Source organism: Dendrobates tinctorius, unplaced genomic scaffold, assembly GCF_039654945.1.
Source record: "Dendrobates tinctorius isolate UK_male_01 unplaced genomic scaffold, ASM3965494v1 ptg000059l, whole genome shotgun sequence".
NCBI classification, from domain to species: Eukaryota; Metazoa; Chordata; class Amphibia; order Anura; family Dendrobatidae; genus Dendrobates; species Dendrobates tinctorius.
The window spans coordinates 20,050,079-20,070,490 of record NW_027361727.1 but is presented as its reverse complement, the minus strand read 5'-3'; the positions used below and the strand labels follow the sequence as shown (position 1 = coordinate 20,070,490).

The window sequence follows — 20,412 nt, the reverse complement described above, 5'->3', positions numbered from 1 at the left end:
CATCACCCGCAAAAGTGGCTTTTACTAGGGACTGCACATTTGAATCATTAAGGGGCGGATGTGCTGACCCAGCTGTGGCCATCATGCAGTTGAGAGATTTGTGCTAAGCAGCTCCGTAACTGACTCCTCTGCCGGAACAGCCGAGCATCCGATCATCCGATACTGATGACCTGTCCCAAGAATAGGCCATCCATATAAAAGTCCCAGACCACCAATTTTAACAAACCGGGTTCCTTGGTGAAAATGTAGTAAAACTTTTGAATTTCTGTTACACCTATTGCTGTGCTGTATCTCCTTGTAGTGAAAAAGTGGACGAGTTGCAGAAATTTCAGCCTTTCTTTTTTTTTTTTTTTTTTTTTTTTATGTAGAGCCACTACAAATGAGAGCTGTAATCTGATTGGTTGATATGAGCAGCTTCTGCACATTTTCTGTACATATAAGTTCTGATGATTCTTCCCCAGTGAGTCAGAAATAGTGTTTGTGAAGCCACTAAGGGACTTTGAGTGGTAAGCGTCCTTCTCGGAGGTGTTAAAGTGCCCTACTGTGGCCGCCGCGGCTCCTCCCCTGCAGAACTGTTCTTTTTCACTTATATGTTGTACAAAAATACAATGCAGAATTTCAGGTAGTGTGTGTATGTGTGTATATAATATATATATATATAGAGTTATTTTTATTTTGTACATTTTTTGTTCTGTGTGATGTATAAAGAAACAAGACAATCTGAAAATAGATGAATCTAAGTATTTGCGATGACACAAATATACATGGAATATGCCCCCCCACCAAATAAATATACATTATGTTTTATTACCTTATGTTAAAATATATGTTCATCTTTTACATATAGAATTAATCTACAGAGTGACTTTGTAAATACATTGCCCATCTAGTAATTATTCTAAATTGCATCATGTGTTGTACTCCAGAGCTGCATTCACAATTCTACAGCTTGAGAGCTGCAAGTTCAGTGGCAGCACAGAGATTGTTCTGGTGATTAGCATTTTGGGAATTTTCATCTTTACTCTGGGTATTGTAAAGCCATCTTTATCTGAGGAATCCGAACTGTTCCCTGCAATGTATTGGCTCGGCCGTCACGGGGATGTCTATTGATAAACTTGCTATTTCCAATCATAACCAGCAGAATAGTGAGTGCAGCTCTGAAGTATAATGCAGGATCATCACAAGGTAAATAATATACTTTATCTAGAAAGTGATTAAACCTTTTTATATGTAGATTAAATCAATATATAAGATGGACATAGGACACGTGGTTTTAATATAATGTTTAAAATCCCATATAGAGCAATTGTAACTAAGAGATAGAAAGACGTACTTAAGTGATAAAAAAAACATGAGTCTGGGATGGAATAGTTCTTCTGGATGCAGAATAAAGTGCTAGGCATGCTCTAGAACCGGTGATTGGTGGCAGGCTATGGAGGAACACGGGGGCTGGTACGCTCTACAGTCCCTTTCCATAGACAATAAAGGTTGCATAAAAAAACAAACATCAAAAATACAAAAGAACGATACATCACTGAGGTCTGACGGTGACGGAGGTGAAACAGTTTGTGCCTCATTAAACCAGTGGACATTTGTGCTATTTCCTTAATTGAAATCCCAAGAGCATCGGGGCTACGCTGGATTCTGATGGACGGTGTTACAAAGAGTTTCCACCTTCCAGGAGCCATACACTTTAACAAAAACTTAGCAGCAATAAAGTGCAATTTTCTATACACTCTGTCCCTGATTCTGCCTCCTCTGCTCATGGGGTTAATGTGCGGAGTGAGGGGCATTGGTGCCAAGGTGGCAGTGTCCATCTAGTCCTAGATCACGTGCGTATACACAAACAGAAGCAATTTTCTGATGAAACTTTCAGCACAAGATCTCCACTGACGCCCCTCATCCGGCCCAGGAGGAACAATCAGGAGGGGGGGTATAGAGGCAAGCCGCACTCGGGGTCAGTCGTCCTTTGCTGTCAAGTTGTAACAAATTATTAAACAAATAAATGTGATAAAACTTGACATAAAAAGATGACTGATTTATATTTACATTATTATTTTTATAAGGTGGAAATGTCTTTTAAGGAAAATGATCTTCAGCCAGGCAGGTACTCAGCACCGCAAACAGGACAAAACATGGTATGAAATCTGCATAATTCTATCAGTCCCTGTGAAACATAACCGTACGTTATTCTGTAGCTCATGCTTGCTTGTTAATCCTGTGTTTTAACCTGTGTCACACATTAGGAATAATAACTAATGGAAGCGACCATTCCCGGGCTTCACTCCCTTAATGTCCAGGCAAGAGGAGTTATAATGATGTTGGAGGTGCAATAAGTTGTGTCCGTGCTGTCGTCCATTTTTATTTAAAGACAAAGTTGATGAAAAGCTGACAGGCGAGGAAAAGGCAGAGTAGGAGCCAGTGGCGGGAATTCAGCAAAGAGGTCCTGGATGGTGAGCATGCCGAAAACGAGCGGTGAGACGTCAGAGAATTGAGGTTCCTGTAAGCAGAGAAACAAGAGGCAAATATTATACAGTGCTGTAGTGAGAGCAGAGAGATAAGAAACCGGTAAAGTGAAATATCGGCAATGAAAAGTGAAATATCTCATTGCTACTAATATACAAATGCAACACAAAAAGAAAGCACAGAATAACAAATGTGCAAAAATACCCTGCAGTAAAAAATATGACAATAATCAGCAAGTGCTGGTAAAAAGATGACAACAAATACAGGGTATTTAGTCGATATATTTTTTTGCAAAAAAGTGTATCCCAAGCCACTCCACCTCGTCAAGGTAACCCTTAATGGAGCAGTCCCTATCTAATGTATTTAAAACCTGAACATATGAACAGTGTCTAAATGAACAGGATTAAGACAGGCGCTTCCTAGTATGGGCACGTGGTGTAAGACGGCTCTTTATGTGCAAACGTATCGACTAAATACCCTGTATTTGTAGTCATCTTTTTACCAGCACTTGCTGATTATTGTCACATTTTTTACTGCAGGGTATTTTTGCACAATTGTTATTCTGTGCTTTCGTTTTGTGTTTCAGTCAGTGGGTGGTGTGAACACTGTCCGACCGACTTGTTCACATTTGTGCATGTCACATGTGTTTTTAATCCATTTTTTTTCCTTGCTTTTGCATGGTTTGAGAGACCCCACCCCTCTCTTGTGTGACATGCACTTAAAGAGCCGTCTTACACCACGTGCCCATACTAGGAAGCGTCTGTCATAATCCTGTTCATTTAGACACTGTTTATATGTTCAGGTTTTAAATACATTAGATAGGGACCGCTCCATTAAGGGTTACCTTGACAAGGTGGAGTGGCTTGGTATACACTTTTTTGCAAAAAAAGTATCGACTAAATACCCAGTATTTGTTGTCATCTTTTTACCAGCACTTGCTGATTATTGTCATATTTTTTACTGCAGGGTACTTTTGCACATTTGTTATTCTGTGCTTTCTTTTTGTGTTTGTCAGTGGGTGGTGTGAACACTGTCCGACCGACTTGTTCACATTTGTGCATGTCACATGTGTTTTTTATATACAAATGCGTCCAAATATGAAAGGTCTATTACTCATACACAGTCCTAATATTACCCATAGGAGCAGTATTATAGCAATTATATTCCCATACATAGGAGAGCAGTATTATAGTAGTTATATTCTTGTACATAGGAGCAGTATTATAGTAGTTATATTCTTGTACATAGGGGCAGTAGTATAGTAGTTATATTCTTGTATATAGGAGGCAGTATTATAGTAGTTATATCCTTGTACATAGGGAGCAGTATTATAGTAGTTATATTCTTGTACATAGGGGGCAGTATTATAGTAGTTATATTCTTGTACATAGGGGGCAGTATTATAGTAGCTATATTCTTGTACATAGAGGCAGTATTATAGTAGTTATATTCTTGTACATAGGGGCAGTATTATAGTAGTTATATTCTTGTACATAGGGGCAGTATTATAGTAGTTATATTCTTGTACATAGGGGCAGTATTATAGTAGTTATATTCTTGTATATAGGAGGCAGTATTATAGTAGTTATATCCTTGTACATAGGGGCAGTATTATAGTAGTTATATAAAGACTGAACTTCTGGTGTTTCCTCCCGCTACTAATGTACCTATACCCAACATTGCTATTTCTGTGTGTGGTTCCACTATTACTCCCCAGCAACATGCCCGCTGTCTTGGGGTCATACTTGATTCCGAGCTTCCCTTTGCCCCCACATTCGATCACTGGCTTGCTCTTGTCATCTGCACCTCAAAAACATTTCTAGAATTCGACCTTTTCTTACTTTTGACTCTGCAAAAACTCTTACTGTTTCTCTTATTCATTCTCGTCTCGACTATTGTAACTCTCTTCTAATCGGCCTCCCTCTTACCAAACTCTCCCCTCTCCAATCTGTCTTGAATGCTGCAGCCAGGATCATATTCCTCACCAATCGTTACACCGATGCCTCTACCTTGTGCCAGTCATTACACTGGCTACCCATCCACTCCAGAATTCAGTATAAACTTATTACCCTCACCCACAAAGCCCTCCATGGCTCAGCACCACCCTACATCTCCTCCCTTGTTTCAGTATACCACCCTACCCGCGTCCTCCGTTCTGCTGATGACCTGAGGTTAGTATCCTCAATAGTCAGAACCTCCCACTCCCGTCTCCAAGACTTTACACGTGCCGCGCCAATTCTTTGGAATGCACTTCCCAGGTCAATACGATTAGTCCCCAATCCCCACAATTTTAAGCGTGTCCTGAAAACGCATTTATTCAGACTGGCCTATCGCCTCAACACATTAACCTAATCTATCCCTGTGTGGCACAGCCAAAAGTTTTACCATAACCAGATTTCCCGCATCATGTTCCCACATGCTTTATGCATCCATTAGCCCTCTGTGTCTGTACTGTCAAACACTTAACATTATGGCTGGTCCTTACAATCAGGGCAACTGTTACCACCCACCTTTCGTGTCTACCTCTTTCCTCATAGACTGTAAGCTTGTGAGCAGGGCCCTCTTTCCTCTTGGTATTTGTTATAATCTACTGTATGTGATTATTGTTATGCTGTAATGTCTATTGTCTGTACAAATCCCCTCTGAAATGTAAAGTGCTGCGGAATATGTCGGCGCTATAAAAATAAAATTTATTATTATTCTTGTACATAGGAGGCAGTATTATAGTAGTTATATCCTTGTACATAGGGGCAGTATTATAGTAGTTATATCCTTGTACATAGGGGCAGTATTATAGTAGTTATATCCTTGTACATAGGGGCAGTATTATAGTAGTTATATCCTTGTACATAGGGGCAGTATTATAGTAGTTATATCCTTGTACATAGGGGCAGTATTATAGTAGTTATATCCTTGTACATAGGGGCAGTATTATAGTAGTTATATCCTTGTACATAGGGGCAGTATTATAGTAGTTATATCCTTGTACATAGGGGCAGTATTATAGTAGTTATATTCTTGTACATAGGAGCAGTATTATAGTAGTTATATTCTTGTACATAGGGGCAGTATTATAGTAGTTATATTCTTGTACATAGGGGCAGTATTATAGTAGTTATATTCTTGTACATAGGGGAAGTATTATAGTAGCTATATTCTTGTACATAGGGGCAGTATTATAGTAGTTATATTCTTGTACATAGGGGCAGTATTATAGCAGTTATATTCTTGTACATAGGGAGCAGTATTATAGTAGTTATATTCTTGTACATAGGGGCAGTATTATAGTAGTTATATTCTTGTACATAGGGGCAGTATTATAGTAGTTATATCCTTGTACATAGGGGCAGTATTATAGTAGTTATATTCTTGTACATAGGGGAAGTATTATAGTAGTTATATCCTTGTACATAGGGGGCAGTATTATAGTAGTTATATTCTTGTACATAGGGGCAGTATTATAGTAGTTATATTCTTGTACATAGGGGCAGTATTATAGCAGTTATATTCTTGTACATAGGGAGCAGTATTATAGTAGTTATATTCTTGTACATAGGGGCAGTATTATAGTAGCTATATTCTTGTACATAGGGGAAGTATTATAGTAGCTATATTCTTGTACATAGGGGCAGTATTATAGTAGTTATATTCTTGTACATAGGGGCAGTATTATAGCAGTTATATTCTTGTACATAGGGAGCAGTATTATAGTAGTTATATTCTTGTACATAGGGGCAGTATTATAGTAGTTATATTCTTGTACATAGGGGCAGTATTATAGTAGTTATATCCTTGTACATAGGGGCAGTATTATAGTAGTTATATTCTTGTACATAGGGGAAGTATTATAGTAGTTATATCCTTGTACATAGGGGGCAGTATTATAGTAGTTATATTCTTGTACATGGGGGCAGTATTATAGTAGTTATATTCTTGTACACAGGAGCAGTATTATAGTAGTTGTATTCTTGTACATAGGAGAAGTATTAGAACTCACCTATTTATATCCTGTTGTGTTTTTTGCAGTGATAACACTGCAGCCTGGATTTCTTTAAGTTCATGTTTCTCTTTTCCACACTGAGAACATGGTCCCTGAAAACCTATAAAACACAAAAACCTAAAAAATGAATGCTTGGTTATGTATCGTCACCTCCCAGCACTTGGAATAACAACTGCGTATCGTATATTATCGCTAACCTAAGATCTGTGATGGAGCTGGTTTTACATGTAGTGATAATGTACCAGGTAGTCAACCATAAAGGGAGATTGGAGAAAAACACATAATGCCACAGCATAGCAATGTGTGTATTGACTTGTGCTTGTGTGGGATGCCATCCTACTTAAAAAAAAAAAAAAAAATGTTCTGGACCCCTGGACTCAAATTCAGTCTAAAATTTTTACTGACATGTGACACTCCCCTAAACACCTGAATAGGAGTGCTCTCCAACAAAGAATGGAATCTCAGAGGATGAAAATAATTCCTGACCTGACCTGACCTATCAATAGATAACCAAAGTAGAAAGCAGATCAAATGTTTAAATATGAGTCTATCAATAAAAAGCAGGAAAGCACAATCATATAACACAAAGAACATAAGGCACACACCACATAGTCCTCCATACAGTATAATGGCCCCACATAGTGCTCCATACAATATAATGAGTCCCATATATTGCTCCATACAGAATAATAGTCCCGTATATTGCTACACAAAGTATAGTGATCCATAAAGAATAATGGCCCCATACATTGCTACATACAGAATAATGACCCCATATATTGCTATACACAGTATAATGGTCCCCATATATTGCTCCATATAGAATAATGGCCCCATATAATGTTCCATACAGTATAATGTGCCCCATATATTGCTACACAAAGTATAATGGGACCCAGCTAATGCCTCATGCAGTATTTGGCTGCATATATTGCTCCATTCATTTAAAAAAAAAAAAAATATTGATCAAATACTCACATCTCCCTGTTCCCTGCTGCCAGTGCTCCAGTGTATGCTGCTCCGGTAAGGTCTGCTCAGCGTTGTTCTGACTCTCTGTGATGACTCTGAGCAGACCGGAGTAGTGGACACTGCCGTGCTGGCATCAGGCCCCTCTGACTACCTGTAGTGCACCGAGTCCCGGATCACCAGTCAGCAGAACGCCACGATTTTGCCGGAACGCATCGTCATGTGAGTCTTACGCCACCCTTCAGGCTCCTACATGACTCTTCTTCCGGGAAAGGTCCTGTTTGTACTGTGCATGGCAGCTTTTTTAGCGCATGCGCAGTACAAACTTGGGGCTGGGCAGAAAATTCATGGACGGTGCTTTATTTTGCTGGATGCTACGGACAGCAGACAAAAGCATAGTGTTTTTACAGACTGTCCCTAAATTTACGGACTGTTGGCAACTTTGGTGAAATGAGTTGTATTTTTAATGGCTCTAAACTGCACATTTATGATTTATTGTGTTATACACTGCTCAAAAAAATAAAGGGAAACACTCAAATAACACATCCTAGATCTGAATGAATGAAATATTCTCATTGAATACTTTGTTCTGTACAAATTTTAATGTGCTGACAACAAAATCACACAAAAATCATCAATGGAAATCAAATTTATTAACCAATGGAGGCCTGAATTTGGAGTCACACATAAAATTAAAGTGGAATGTAATGTCCTTTAAAAAAAAGTCAAAATGATGCTCAGTATTGTGTGTGTGTGGCCTCCACATGCCTGTATGACCTCCCTACAATGCCTGGGTATGCTCCTGATGAGGCGGCGGATGGTCTCCTGAGAGATCTCCTCCCAGACCTAGACTAAAGCATCCGCTAACTCCTGAACAGTCTGTGGTGCACATCTGGGACATCATGTCTCGCTCCATCCAGACGTTGGTGGATGGAGCGAGACATGATGTCCCAGACGTGCTCAATCGGATTCAGGAACAGGCGGGCCAGTCCATAGCTTCAATGCCTTCATCTTGCAGGAACTGCTGACACTCCAGCCACATGAGGTCTGGCATTGTCCTGCATTAGGAGGAACCCAGGGACAACCGCATCAGCATATGGTCTCACAAGGGGTCTGAGGATCTCATCTCGGTACCTAATGGCAGTCAGGCTACCTCTGGCGAGCACATGGAGGGCTGTGCGGCCCTTCAAAGAAATGCCACCCCACACCATTACTGGCCCACTGGCAAACCGGTCATGCTGAAGGATGTTGCAGGCAGCAGATCGCTCTCCATGGCGTCTCCAGACTCTGTCACATGTGCTCTGTGTGAATCTGCTTTTATCTGTGAAGAGCACAGGGTGCCATTGGCGAATTTGCCAATCCTGGTGTTCTGTGGCAAATGCCAAGCGTCCTGCACGGTGTTGGGCTGTGAGTGCAACCCCCATCTGTGGACGTCGGGCACTCAGACCATCCTCATGGAGTCATTTTCTGTTTGTGAACACACAAGCACATTTGTGGCCTGCTGGAGGTCATTTTGCAGGGCTCTGACAGTGGTCCTCCTGTTCCTCCTTGCACAAAAGTGGAGGTAGCAGTCCTGCTGCTTGGTTGTTGTCCTCCTATGGCCCCCTCCACATCTCCTGGTGTACTGGCCTGTCTCCTGGTAGCACCTCTGGACACTACACTGACAGACACAACAAACCTTCTTGCCACCGCTTGCATTGATGTGCCATCCTGGATGAGCTGCACTACCTGAGCCACTTGTGTGGGTTGTAGAGTCTCTCATGCTACCACGAGTGTGAAAGCACAACCAACATTCAAAAGTGACCAAAACATCAGCCAGAAAGCATTGGTACTGAGATGTGGTCTGTGGTCCCCACCTGCAGAACCACTCCTTTATTGAGGGTGTCTTGATAATTGCCAATAATTTCCATCTGTTGTCTATTCCATTTGTACAGCATGTGAAATTGTCAATCAGTGTTGCTTCCTAAGTGGACAGTTTGATTTCACAGACGTTTGATTTACTTAGAGTTATATTCTGTTGTGTAAGTGTTCCCTTTATCTTTTTGAGCAGTGTATATTAACTTGTTTTAATACTTCTTGGGATGTAGCAATTTGTTTCTTGGATTCTATTTTGACTACATGAGGTATATCTAATATATAAAGCTCAAGTGTATGTATGTATGTAGAAAAATATTCAGGATTGAGAGTCCTCAGTAGTTGATACCTTTTAATGGCTAACTGAAAAGATGGTAACACATTTTCAGTTAGCCATTAAAAGGTATCAACTACTGAGGACTCTCAATCCTGAATATTTTTCTATCTACTGGCTAACACGGTACAAAGATATACATTTTTCCTGTATGTATGTATGTATGTATGTATGTATATGTGTATGTCCGGGATTGGCATCCGCACCATCGCAGCTACAGCCACAAAATTTGGCACAGTCACACGTCTGGACCCCGAGAGTGTCCTAGGCTGTTGTGAGGCGAAATTTTAACCCCGCGCGTTCCACTCCACCAAACAATTTTGCCCCTATCTACATAATGGGGGAAAAAGTGTGTGTATCAAGCCCCGCCCCTCATTTTGATGTCATAATGGTTGACTATGGGATGGAGGATGTGTGATGGGTATATGGGTACTGGACTATGGGATGGAGGATATGTATGATGGGTATATGGGCACGGGACTATGGGATGGAGGATGTGTGATGGGTTTATGGGCACTGGACTATGGGATTGCGGATATGTATGATGGGTATATGGGCACGGGACTATGGGATGGAGGATATGTATGATGGGTATATGGGCACGGGACTATGGGATGGAGGATATGTATGATGGGTATATGGGCATGGGACTATGGGATGGAGGATGTGTGACGGGTATATGGGCACTCGACTATGGGATGGAGGATATGTATGATGGGTATATGGGCATGGGACTATGGGATGGAGGATATGTATGATGGGTATATGGGCACGGGACTATGGGATGGAGGATATGTATGATGGGTATATGGGCATGGGACTATGGGATGGAGGATGTGTGACGGGTATATGGGCACTCGACTATGGGATGGAGGATATGTATGATGGGTATATGGGCACGGGACTATGGGATGGAGGATATGTATGACGGGTATATGGGCACGGGACTATGGGATGGAGGATATGTATGATGGGTATATGGGCACAGGACTATGGGAAGGAGGATATGTATGATGGGTATATGGGCACGGGCCTATGGGATGGCGGATATGTATGATGGGTATATGGGCACGGGACTATGGGATGGAGGATGTGTGATGGGTATATGGGCACTCGACTATGGGATGGAGGATATGTATGATGGGTATATGGGCACGGGCCTATGGGATGGCGGATATGTATGACGGGTATATGGGCACGGGACTATGGGATGGAGGATGTGTGATGGGTATATGGGCATGGGACTATGGGATGGAGGATGTGTGATGGGTATATGGGCACTCGACTATGGGATGGCGGATATGTATGTTGGGTATATGGGCACGGGCCTATGGGATGGAGGATATGTATGATGGGTATATGGGCACGGGCCTATGGGATGGCGGATATGTATGACGGGTATATGGGCACGGGACTATGGGATGGAGGATGTGTGATGGGTATATGGGCACTCGACTATGGGATGGAGGATATGTATGATGGGTATATGGGCACGGGCCTATGGGATGGCGGATATGTATGATGGGTATATGGGCACGGGCCTATGGGATGGCGGATATGTATGACGGGTATATGGGCACGGGACTATGGGATGGAGGATGTGTGATGGGTATATGGGCACGGGACTATGGGATGGAGGATGTGTGATGGGTATATGGGCACTCGACTATGGGATGGCAGATATGTATGTTGGGTATATGGGCACGGGCCTATGGGATGGAGGATATGTATGATGGGTATATGGGCACGGGACTATGGGATGGTTGATGTGTGACGGGTATATGGGCACTCGACTATGGGATGGAGGATATGTATGATGGGTATATGGGCACGGGACTATGGGATGGAGGATATGTATGATGGGTATATGGGCATGGGACTATGGGATGGCGGATATGTATGATGGGTATATGGGCACGGGACTATGGGATGGAGGCTAAGGCTAAGTGCAGATGTACTTTTTTGCCCTGCGGATTTTTCCGCTCAAAATTGAAGAAATCCGCAGGTCAGATGACCTGCATTTTTCCTGCGGATTTCTTCCTTTTTTCTTGCGGTTTTTGTGCGGATTTCCCCTGCGGATTTCCCCCTGCGGATTTGGAGAATGGAGCAGGTGGAAAACCGCACAAAAGAAGTGACATACTGCATATTTTGAACCACAAGAAAACCGCACGGAAACATCCGCAGCGTCTGCACAGCGGTTTTTTTTTTCTATTGCCTAACATGCTACTGTACATCACAATGCGGATATGCAGCGTTTCTGCGCGGTAAAATCTGCTGCGGATCCGCTGGATATCTGCATCGTGTGCACGTGGCCTCATTATAATTTTGTTATAACTATCCACAGTTAGTTACTATGCCTGGGCAGCGCCGGGCTCTTCAGCTAGTATAACAATATAACTTCATTCTGCGGGTCAGGACAATTACAGCACTACTGCATAGTTATCATTTTTTTTCAAGTTTTACTACTTACTCGCAATAAAAATACTTCTTCATACTTAAAAAAAGAAAAAAGTCACCACATTCGAATACCCAATTCTGATTTTTTTTTTTTTTTTTTTTCTTTTTTTGGGGAAGTGTTGGGGAATGCAGAAATGTTTATTATGTGAAATAAATAACATGATAACGTAGTTTTATAGTTCATGTCACTATGGACACGGTAAGAGTAAACGTGTATTTGTCTTCATTCTTAGGAATTTAAAACATTTTATATAGAAAAAAAAAGTTATAGATTTTTTTTTTTTTAAACGGTTTATAGTTCTCTTACAGGCCTTGAGCATGCGGTCATTCAGTTGCTATTATAATACACTGCATTTTATGTATTTTGTCCTTCCTTTCTCTAACTGATGTGGATGTCACGATTTCATACTTGCCAACATTTCAAATGAAAAAATGTAATAAAATGATTGGTATGACAGGGTGAACTGTGTTAAGCTTATTAGTTACAAAATGATACAGAGTCTGCAATTTTCAGTATGAGGCCGGAATCGCACATGCGAGAACCTTGGACGTTCCGCTCCCGAGTGCCGGCGGCAATGACGGGTATTAAGATGCGAGACTCGTCCGAGTTTCTTTCATGTGTGATTCCGGCATAACTGATACATTCTGCGGCAAAGTAAGTCAACTATTGGATGACAGTCTAAAGAGACACCAAATATATCATTTAGTATAAGCCACTGGAAAAAAACCAAATTGTTGCATTTTGAGATTTTTTTTGCTCTAAGGCCGGTTTCACATTTTGCGCTTTATAGCGCAACGACGGCCTGCGCACGGCCGTCGCTAAGCCCTGCCCGCCCCATCCAGTCATCGCTGCCTACTAGCGCACATGGACGCTTGCGATCCGCGCACCCTATCTTTAGCATAAGGTGCGCAGATCGTGCGCTAGCAGGATTTTGCCATGCGCTGCGCACTTTTGAAGGTGCGCCCGTGTGCGCCAAATGCAGCATGTTGCATTTCGGCACGCACTGCGCACCTTCAAAAGTGCGCAGCGCACGGCAAAATCCTGCTAGCGCACGATCTGCGCACCTATGCTAAAGATAAGGTGCGCAGATCGCAAGCGTCCATGTGCGCTAGCAGGCGGCGATGACCGGATGGGGCAGGCAAGGAGCCGGGAGGGGGCGGGGCTTAGCGGCGGCCGTGCGCAAATGTGAAACCGGCCTAAGTTGACACTTTTGGAAAAACTACAGGATTAGTAAATTCACCCTGGTATGTTATGTTTAGTTCTGGAGAAACGGATACAGAGAACTTCAAGGATGAAAAGAGAGTGAACTCCATATGAAGACCGCTTTATTTCTAATAAGGTTTTTTTTCACCATAGACTGTCATTTTCATAGCAGATTTCACTGATCAGACTATTGAAACATAGCTATTGTTTTTGGACAACTCTCTATATGTATCTGATTGGAGGGTGATAACAAACCATCATCATCGGAAGAGTCATGCCTGGGCTCCGGAGTGGAGCAGCTGCTCTCCGTGGTCTGGCTGCTGATGGATGGCTGCTCGCTGGCTTTCCGATGTCTTCCTTCATGGATTCCTCTCTAGTAAAATAAGTTAGAAATCAGACTCGGGACTAATAATATCACAGTGTGAATCATTAGACTTCAGAAGTATTGTATCAGGAAAAAAAAATACAATCCTGAAACTCTTCAACTCATAAAATGACAAAAGGTGTTTACAACTTCCTCACATAAAGCCAGGGGGTCACTGCTCTTAATGTAAAATATTAGAGAAGATAAGTCTGAACGCTCACAATTTAGACATTACCATTACAGAAAGTTTAAGACAGCGCGCATGGAGGGTTTTCATAGAGAAACTCATGATAAAAAAGATCCCCTTATTTCACAAGATTACCAGCAGAGGGAGCTCTCACCTACCTCCAACAGGCATAATTTGGATTTTAGGTATCTGATGTCGCTTATAGGCCAATTTGTAAATTAATATGAACAGTTTTGCACTTTTTACACAGGTACATTTTTTAAAATATATTTTCAAAAAAATTTTTTTTTTTTCACTTTATTTTGAATTCCCCATATGGAACTTCAACTTGCAATTATTTGATTGCTTGTTCTATGTACTGTAAACACCTTTGGATTGCAATATACAGTAAAAATAAGGGTCTCCTATGAGATGGATGCCTGAACAGGCATGCCACTGGGATTGTGCGACTTAAATGCCATTGTCAAAGATTTTCAGTGGCAGGGATTGGAGCTAGCTCTGATCTCTACTGTTACAGGCAGGTACTTGTCTGTATATGTGGCGCCCCTGAGGCTCAGTCGCCACAGAAGTACTGCACCTTCTCCTAAGGTGTGGTGCCCCACCATCCAGGTAAGGTGGAAAATCCTTTCCACGCTCCAACAGTCGCACCCCACATGCAACAGGGTAGTTCTGCACAACCACATTGCGGCTCATGCTTAGAGAGTAGCAGAGCACCTCTGTTGATTCCCTGCTTGGAACACTGCATGTGCTGGGAGGTGGGTGGAGTTAAGATACATGAAAGAGTGGGAAAGTGTAGGATGTGAGGTTCAGTCTGACAGAAGGTCAGTCGGGTAGGAAGTCACTCAGACAGGAGTGAGGATCCCTGGAAGAAGGGATGGAGGAAGGAGTGCTGCAGCTGCCTCAGTGATCTGAGCCAGCTGGCACGGGAAAGGAACAGAAGGAGAAAGACGTAGAACTGAAGCCTGAGCTTCCATAGGAGAGAAAGACAAGTACGGAACGAAGGAGTAGAGAGAACAGAGAGGACGTGGGTTAGAAGAGGAACCCTGCCTATAGGTTCTCAGCGCAAGGCCGGGGCCCGGTCCCCGAGGTTGTATGGACACTTATGGTTCTGCAGCAGACACCGGTGGAGTAGTTGGCTGTAAATGCACTACTCCCATCAAAGACTTGGGGCACAACAGCAATTGAATAGAGAGCCGGGACTCAGGAGAAGGGAGTCCCCGAAGCAGGCTACAGCTGTCTGCAATACGAGTAGGTTCTTGGGAACATCTATCATTAGGAACTCCAGCGTACCACAGTACTGGAGATCTTCACACTTAAAGGCGCTATAGAGGAAACGTTTAGGAAAGGCACATAAGTTGGCGGAGTGTTGGAGGGGAGCTTTCCATCTTGCCTGGAGGTTGACTGGGTCCCTGACCTGGAGGACACGGCACAGAAGCGGCCACTACTGACTGTGAGTAAAGCGTTGGAACTACATGCCCTGGTGTCCTCCATTCCTTCCTGCGTCCGTCTGCCTGACACTGCTACATCCCCTGCGCCGGACACTACACCATCTAAGTGTCCCCACATCTACACTGCCCTGGGACAACAGCCCTGCCTGTGGAGGGCTATACCATCATCGCTGCACCACACCACCTGTCCCGGAGGATCTGCATGCAGCGTCAGCTTAACACCTCCCTTGCCGAACACCACAGGTGGCGTTACTAACTATTCCATTAACTACATTCCACCATTTACATTCCCCATTACTTGGGCGCCCAGGGCCACGGACCGGGTCACCGCCGCTGTGACACATCCCATTGACACCGGCCCGGTACCGAGTACCCCACAGCCCTGGGAGGGCGACCCATATAAAACAGCTGATACCTGCCCTGTGATACCTGCTGATTCCTGCCCTGTGATTCCTGCCCTGTGATTCCTGCCCTGTGATTCCTGCCCTGTAATTCCTGCCCTGTGATTCCTGCCCTGTGATACCTGCCCTGTGATTACTGCTGATACCTGCCCTGTGATTCCTGCTGATTCCTGCCCTGTGATTCCTGCCCTGTGATTCCTGCCCTGTGATACCTGCCCTGTGATTCCTGCTGATACCTGCCCTGTGATTCCTGCTGATACCTGCCCTGTGATTCCTGCTGATACCTGCCCTGTGATTCCTGCTGATACCTGCCCTGTGATTCCTGCTGATACCTGCCCTGTGATTCCTGCGGATACCTGCCCTGTGATACCTGCTGATACCTGCCCTGTGATTCCTGCCCTGTGATTCTTGCTGATACCTGCCCTGTGATTCCTGCCCTGTGATTCTTGCTGATACCTGCCCTGTGATTCCTGCCCTGTGATTCCTGCTGATACCTGCCCTGTGATTCCTGCCCTGTGATTCCTGCTGATACCTGCCCTGTGATTCCTGCTGATACCTGCCCTGTGATTCCTGCGGATACCTGCCCTGGGATACCTGCTGATACCTGCCCTGTGATTCCTGCCCTGTGATTCCTGCTGATACCTGCCCTGTGATTCCTGCCCTGTGATTCCTGCCCTGTGATTCCTGCCCTGTGATTCCTGCCCTGTGATTCCTGCCCTGTGATACCTGCCCTGTGATTCCTGCTGATACCTGCCCTGTGATTCCTGCTGATACCTACCCTGTGATTCCTGCTGATACCTGCCCTGTGATACCTGCTGATACCTGCCCTGTGATTCCTGCCCTGTGATTCCTGCTGATACCTGCCCTGTGATTCCTGCTGATACCTGCCCTGCTGATACCTGCCCTGTGATTCCTGCCCTGTGATACCTGCCCTGAGATTCCGGCTGATACCTGCCCTGAGATTCCGGCTGATACCTGCCCTGTGATTCCTGCTGATACCTGCCCTGTGATTCCTGCCCTGTGATTCCTGCTGATACCTGCCCTGTGATTCCTGCTGATACCTGCCCTGTGATTCTTGCTGATACCTGCCCTGTGATTCCTGCCCTGTGATTCCTGCTGATACCTGCCCTGTGATTCCTGCCCTGTGATTCCTGCTGATACCTGCCCTGTGATTCCTGCTGATACCTGCCCTGTGATTCCTGCGGATACCTGCCCTGGGATACCTGCTGATACCTGCCCTGTGATTCCTGCCCTGTGATTCTTGCTGATACCTGCCCTGTGATTCCTGCCCTGTGATTCTTGCTGATACCTGCCCTGTGATTCCTGCTGATACCTGCCCTGTGATACCTGCTGATACCTGCCCTGTGATTCCTGCCCTGTGATTCTTGCTGATACCTGCCCTGTGATTCCTGCCCTGTGATTCCTGCTGATACCTGCCCTGTGATTCCTGCCCTGTGATTCCTGCTGATACCTGCCCTGTGATACCTGCCCTGTGATTCTTGCTGAAACCTGCCCTGTGATTCCTGCCCTGTGATTCCTGCTGATACCTGCCCTGTGATTCCTGCCCTGTGATTCCTGCTGATACCTGCCCTGTGATTCCTGCCCTGTGATTCTTGCTGATACCTGCCCTGTGATTCCTGCCCTGTGATTCCTGCTGATACCTGCCCTGTGATTCCTGCCCTGTGATTCCCGCTGATACCTGCCCTGTGATTCCTGCCCTGGGATACCTGCTGATACCTGCCCTGGGATACCTGCTGATACCTGCCCTGTGATACCTGCTGATACCTGCCCTGTGATTCCTGCCCTGTGATTCTTGCTGATACCTGCCCTGTGATTCCTGCCCTGTGATTCTTGCTGATACCTGCCCTGTGATTCCTGCCTTGTGATTCCTGCTGATACCTGCCCTGTGATTCCTGCCCTGTGATTCCTGCTGATACCTGCCCTGTGATACCTGCCCTGTGATTCCTGCCCTGTGATTCCTGCTGATACCTGCTCTGGGATACCTGCTGATACCTGCCCTGTGATTCCTGCCCTGTGATTCCTGCTGATACCTGCCCTGTGATTCCTGCCCTGTGATTCCTGCTGATACCTGCCCTGTGATACCTGCTGATACCTGCCCTGTGATTCCTGCCCTGTGATTCTTGCTGATACCTGCCCTGTGATTCCTGCCCTGTGATTCCTGCTGATACCTGCCCTGTGATTCCTGCCCTGTGATTCCTGCTGATACCTGCCCTGTGATTCCTGCTGATACCTGCCCTGTGATTCCTGCTGATACCTGCCCTGGGATACCTGCTGATACCTGCCCTGGGATACCTGCTGATACCTGCCCTGTGATTCCTGCCCTGTGATTCTTGCTGATACCTGCCCTGTGATTCCTGCTGATACCTGCCCTGTGATTCCCGCCCTGTGATTCCTGCTGATACCTGCCCTGTGATTCCTGCCCTGTGATTCTTGCTGATACCTGCCCTGTGATTCCTGCTGATACCTGCCCTGTGATACCTGCTGATACCTGCCCTGTGATTCCTGCCCTGTGATTCCTGCTGATACCTGCCCTGTGATTCCTGCTGATACCTGCCCTGGGATACCTGCTGATACCTGCCCTGGGATACCTGCTGATACCTGCCCTGTGATTCCTGCCCTGTGATTCCTGCTGATACCTGCCCTGTGATTCCCGCCCTGTGATTCTTGCTGATACCTGCCCTGTGATTCCTGCTGATACCTGCCCTGTGATTCCTGCTGATACCTGCCCTGTGATTCCTGCTGATACCTGCCCTGTGATACCTGCTGATACCTGCCCTGTGATTCCTGCCCTGTGATTCTTGCTGATACCTGCCCTGTGATTCCTGCCCTGTGATTCTTGCTGATACCTGCCCTGTGATTCCTGCCCTGTGATTCCTGCTGATACCTGCCCTGTGATTCCTGCCCTGTGATTCCCGCTGATACCTGCCCTGTGATTCCTGCTGATACCTGCCCTGTGATTCCTGCCCTGTGATTCCTGCTGATACCTGCCCTGTGATTCCTGCCCTGTGATTCCTGCTGATACCTGCCCTGTGATTCCTGCCCTGTGATTCCTGCTGATACCTGCCCTGGGATACCTGCTGACACCTGCCCTGAGATACCTGCTGATACCTGCCCTGTGATTCTTGCTGATACCTGCCCTGTGATTCCTGCCCTGTGATTCCTGCTGATACCTGCCCTGTGATTCCTGCTGATACCTGCCCTGTGATTCTTGCTGATACCTGCCCTGTGATTCCTGCCCTGTGATTCCTGCTGATACCTGCCCTGTGATTCCTGACCTGTGATTCTTGCTGATACCTGCCCTGTGATTCCTGCCCTGTGATTCCTGCTGATACCTGCCCTGTGATTCCTGCCCTGTGATTCCTGCTGATACCTGCCCTGTGATTCCCGCCCTGTGATTCTTGCTGATACCTGCCCTGTGATTCCTGCTGATACCTGCCCTGTGATTCCTGCCCTGTGATTCCTGCTGATACCTGCCCTGTGATACCTGCTGATACCTGCCCTGTGATTCCTGCCCTGTGATTCTTGCTGATACCTGCCCTGTGATTCCTGCCCTGTGATTCCTGCTGATACCTGCCCTGTGATTCCTGCCCTGTGATTCCTGCTGATACCTGCCCTGGGATACCTGCTGATACCTGCCCTGGGATACCTGCTGATACCTGCCCTGGGATACCTGCTGATACCTGCCCTGTGATTCTTGCTGATACCTGCCCTGTGATTCCCGCCCTGTGATTCCTGCTGATACCTGCCCTGTGATTCCTGCCCTGTGATTCTTGCTGATACCTGCCCTGTGATTCCTGCTGATTCCTGCCCTGTGATTCCTGCTGATTCCTGCCCTGTGATACCTGCTGATACCTGCCCTGTGATTCCTGCCCTGTGATTCTTGCTGATACCTGCCCTGTGATTCCTGCCCTGTGATTCCTGCTGATACCTGCCCTGTGATTCCTGCCCTGTGATTCCTGCTGATACCTGCCCTGTGATTCCTGCTGATACCTGCCCTGTGATTCCTGCTGATACCTGCCCTGTGATTCCTGCTGATACCTGCCCTGGGATACCTGCTGATACCTGCCCTGTGATTCCTGCCCTGTGATTCCTGCTGATACCTGCCCTGTGATTCCCGCCCTGTGATTCCTGCTGATACCTGCCCTGTGATTCCTGCCCTGTGATTCTTGCTGATACCTGCCCTGTGATTCCTGCTGATTCCTGCCCTGTGATTCCTGCTGATTCCTGCCCTGTGATACCTGCTGATACCTGCCCTGTGATTCCTGCCCTGTGATTCTTGCTGATACCTGCCCTGTGATTCCTGCCCTGTGATTCCTGCTGATACCTGCCCTGTGATTCCTGCCCTGTGATTCCTGCTGATACCTGCCCTGTGATTCCTGCTGATACCTGCCCTGTGATTCCTGCTGATACCTGCCCTGTGATTCCTGCTGATACCTGCCCTGGGATACCTGCTGATACCTGCCCTGTGATTCCTGCCCTGTGATTCCTGCTGATACCTGCCCTGTGATTCCCGCCCTGTGATTCTTGCTGATACCTGCCCTGTGATTCCTGCTGATACCTGCCCTGTGATACCTGCTGATACCTGCCCTGTGATTCCTGCCCTGTGATTCTTGCTGATACCTGCCCTGTGATTCCTGCCCTGTGATTCTTGCTGATACCTGCCCTGTGATTCCTGCCCTGTGATTCCTGCTGATACCTGCCCTGTGATTC

The 20,412-nt window shown here is 45.6% G+C and overlaps 1 protein-coding gene across 4 annotated transcripts in view; it reads right to left on the bottom strand.

Annotated features, from left to right (window-relative positions):
• Window positions 1-721: 721 nt before the first annotated feature.
• Window positions 722-20,412, bottom strand: part of OSBPL5 (oxysterol binding protein like 5) — a 158,969-nt gene continuing 139,278 nt past the window's right edge. For 3 of the 4 annotated variants that reach the window (XM_073578525.1, XM_073578527.1, XM_073578526.1), the window contains 3 exons: window positions 13,537-13,654; window positions 6,464-6,566; window positions 722-2,500 (listed from right to left, as the gene is read on the bottom strand). In XM_073578525.1, coding sequence (XP_073434626.1) covers window positions 2,362-2,500; window positions 6,464-6,566; window positions 13,537-13,654 — 360 coding nt within the window. In that variant the 3' untranslated portion in view covers window positions 722-2,361. The remainder of the gene's footprint in view (window positions 2,501-6,463; window positions 6,567-13,536; window positions 13,655-20,412) is intronic. The other variant, XM_073578528.1, reaches the window with a different exon arrangement.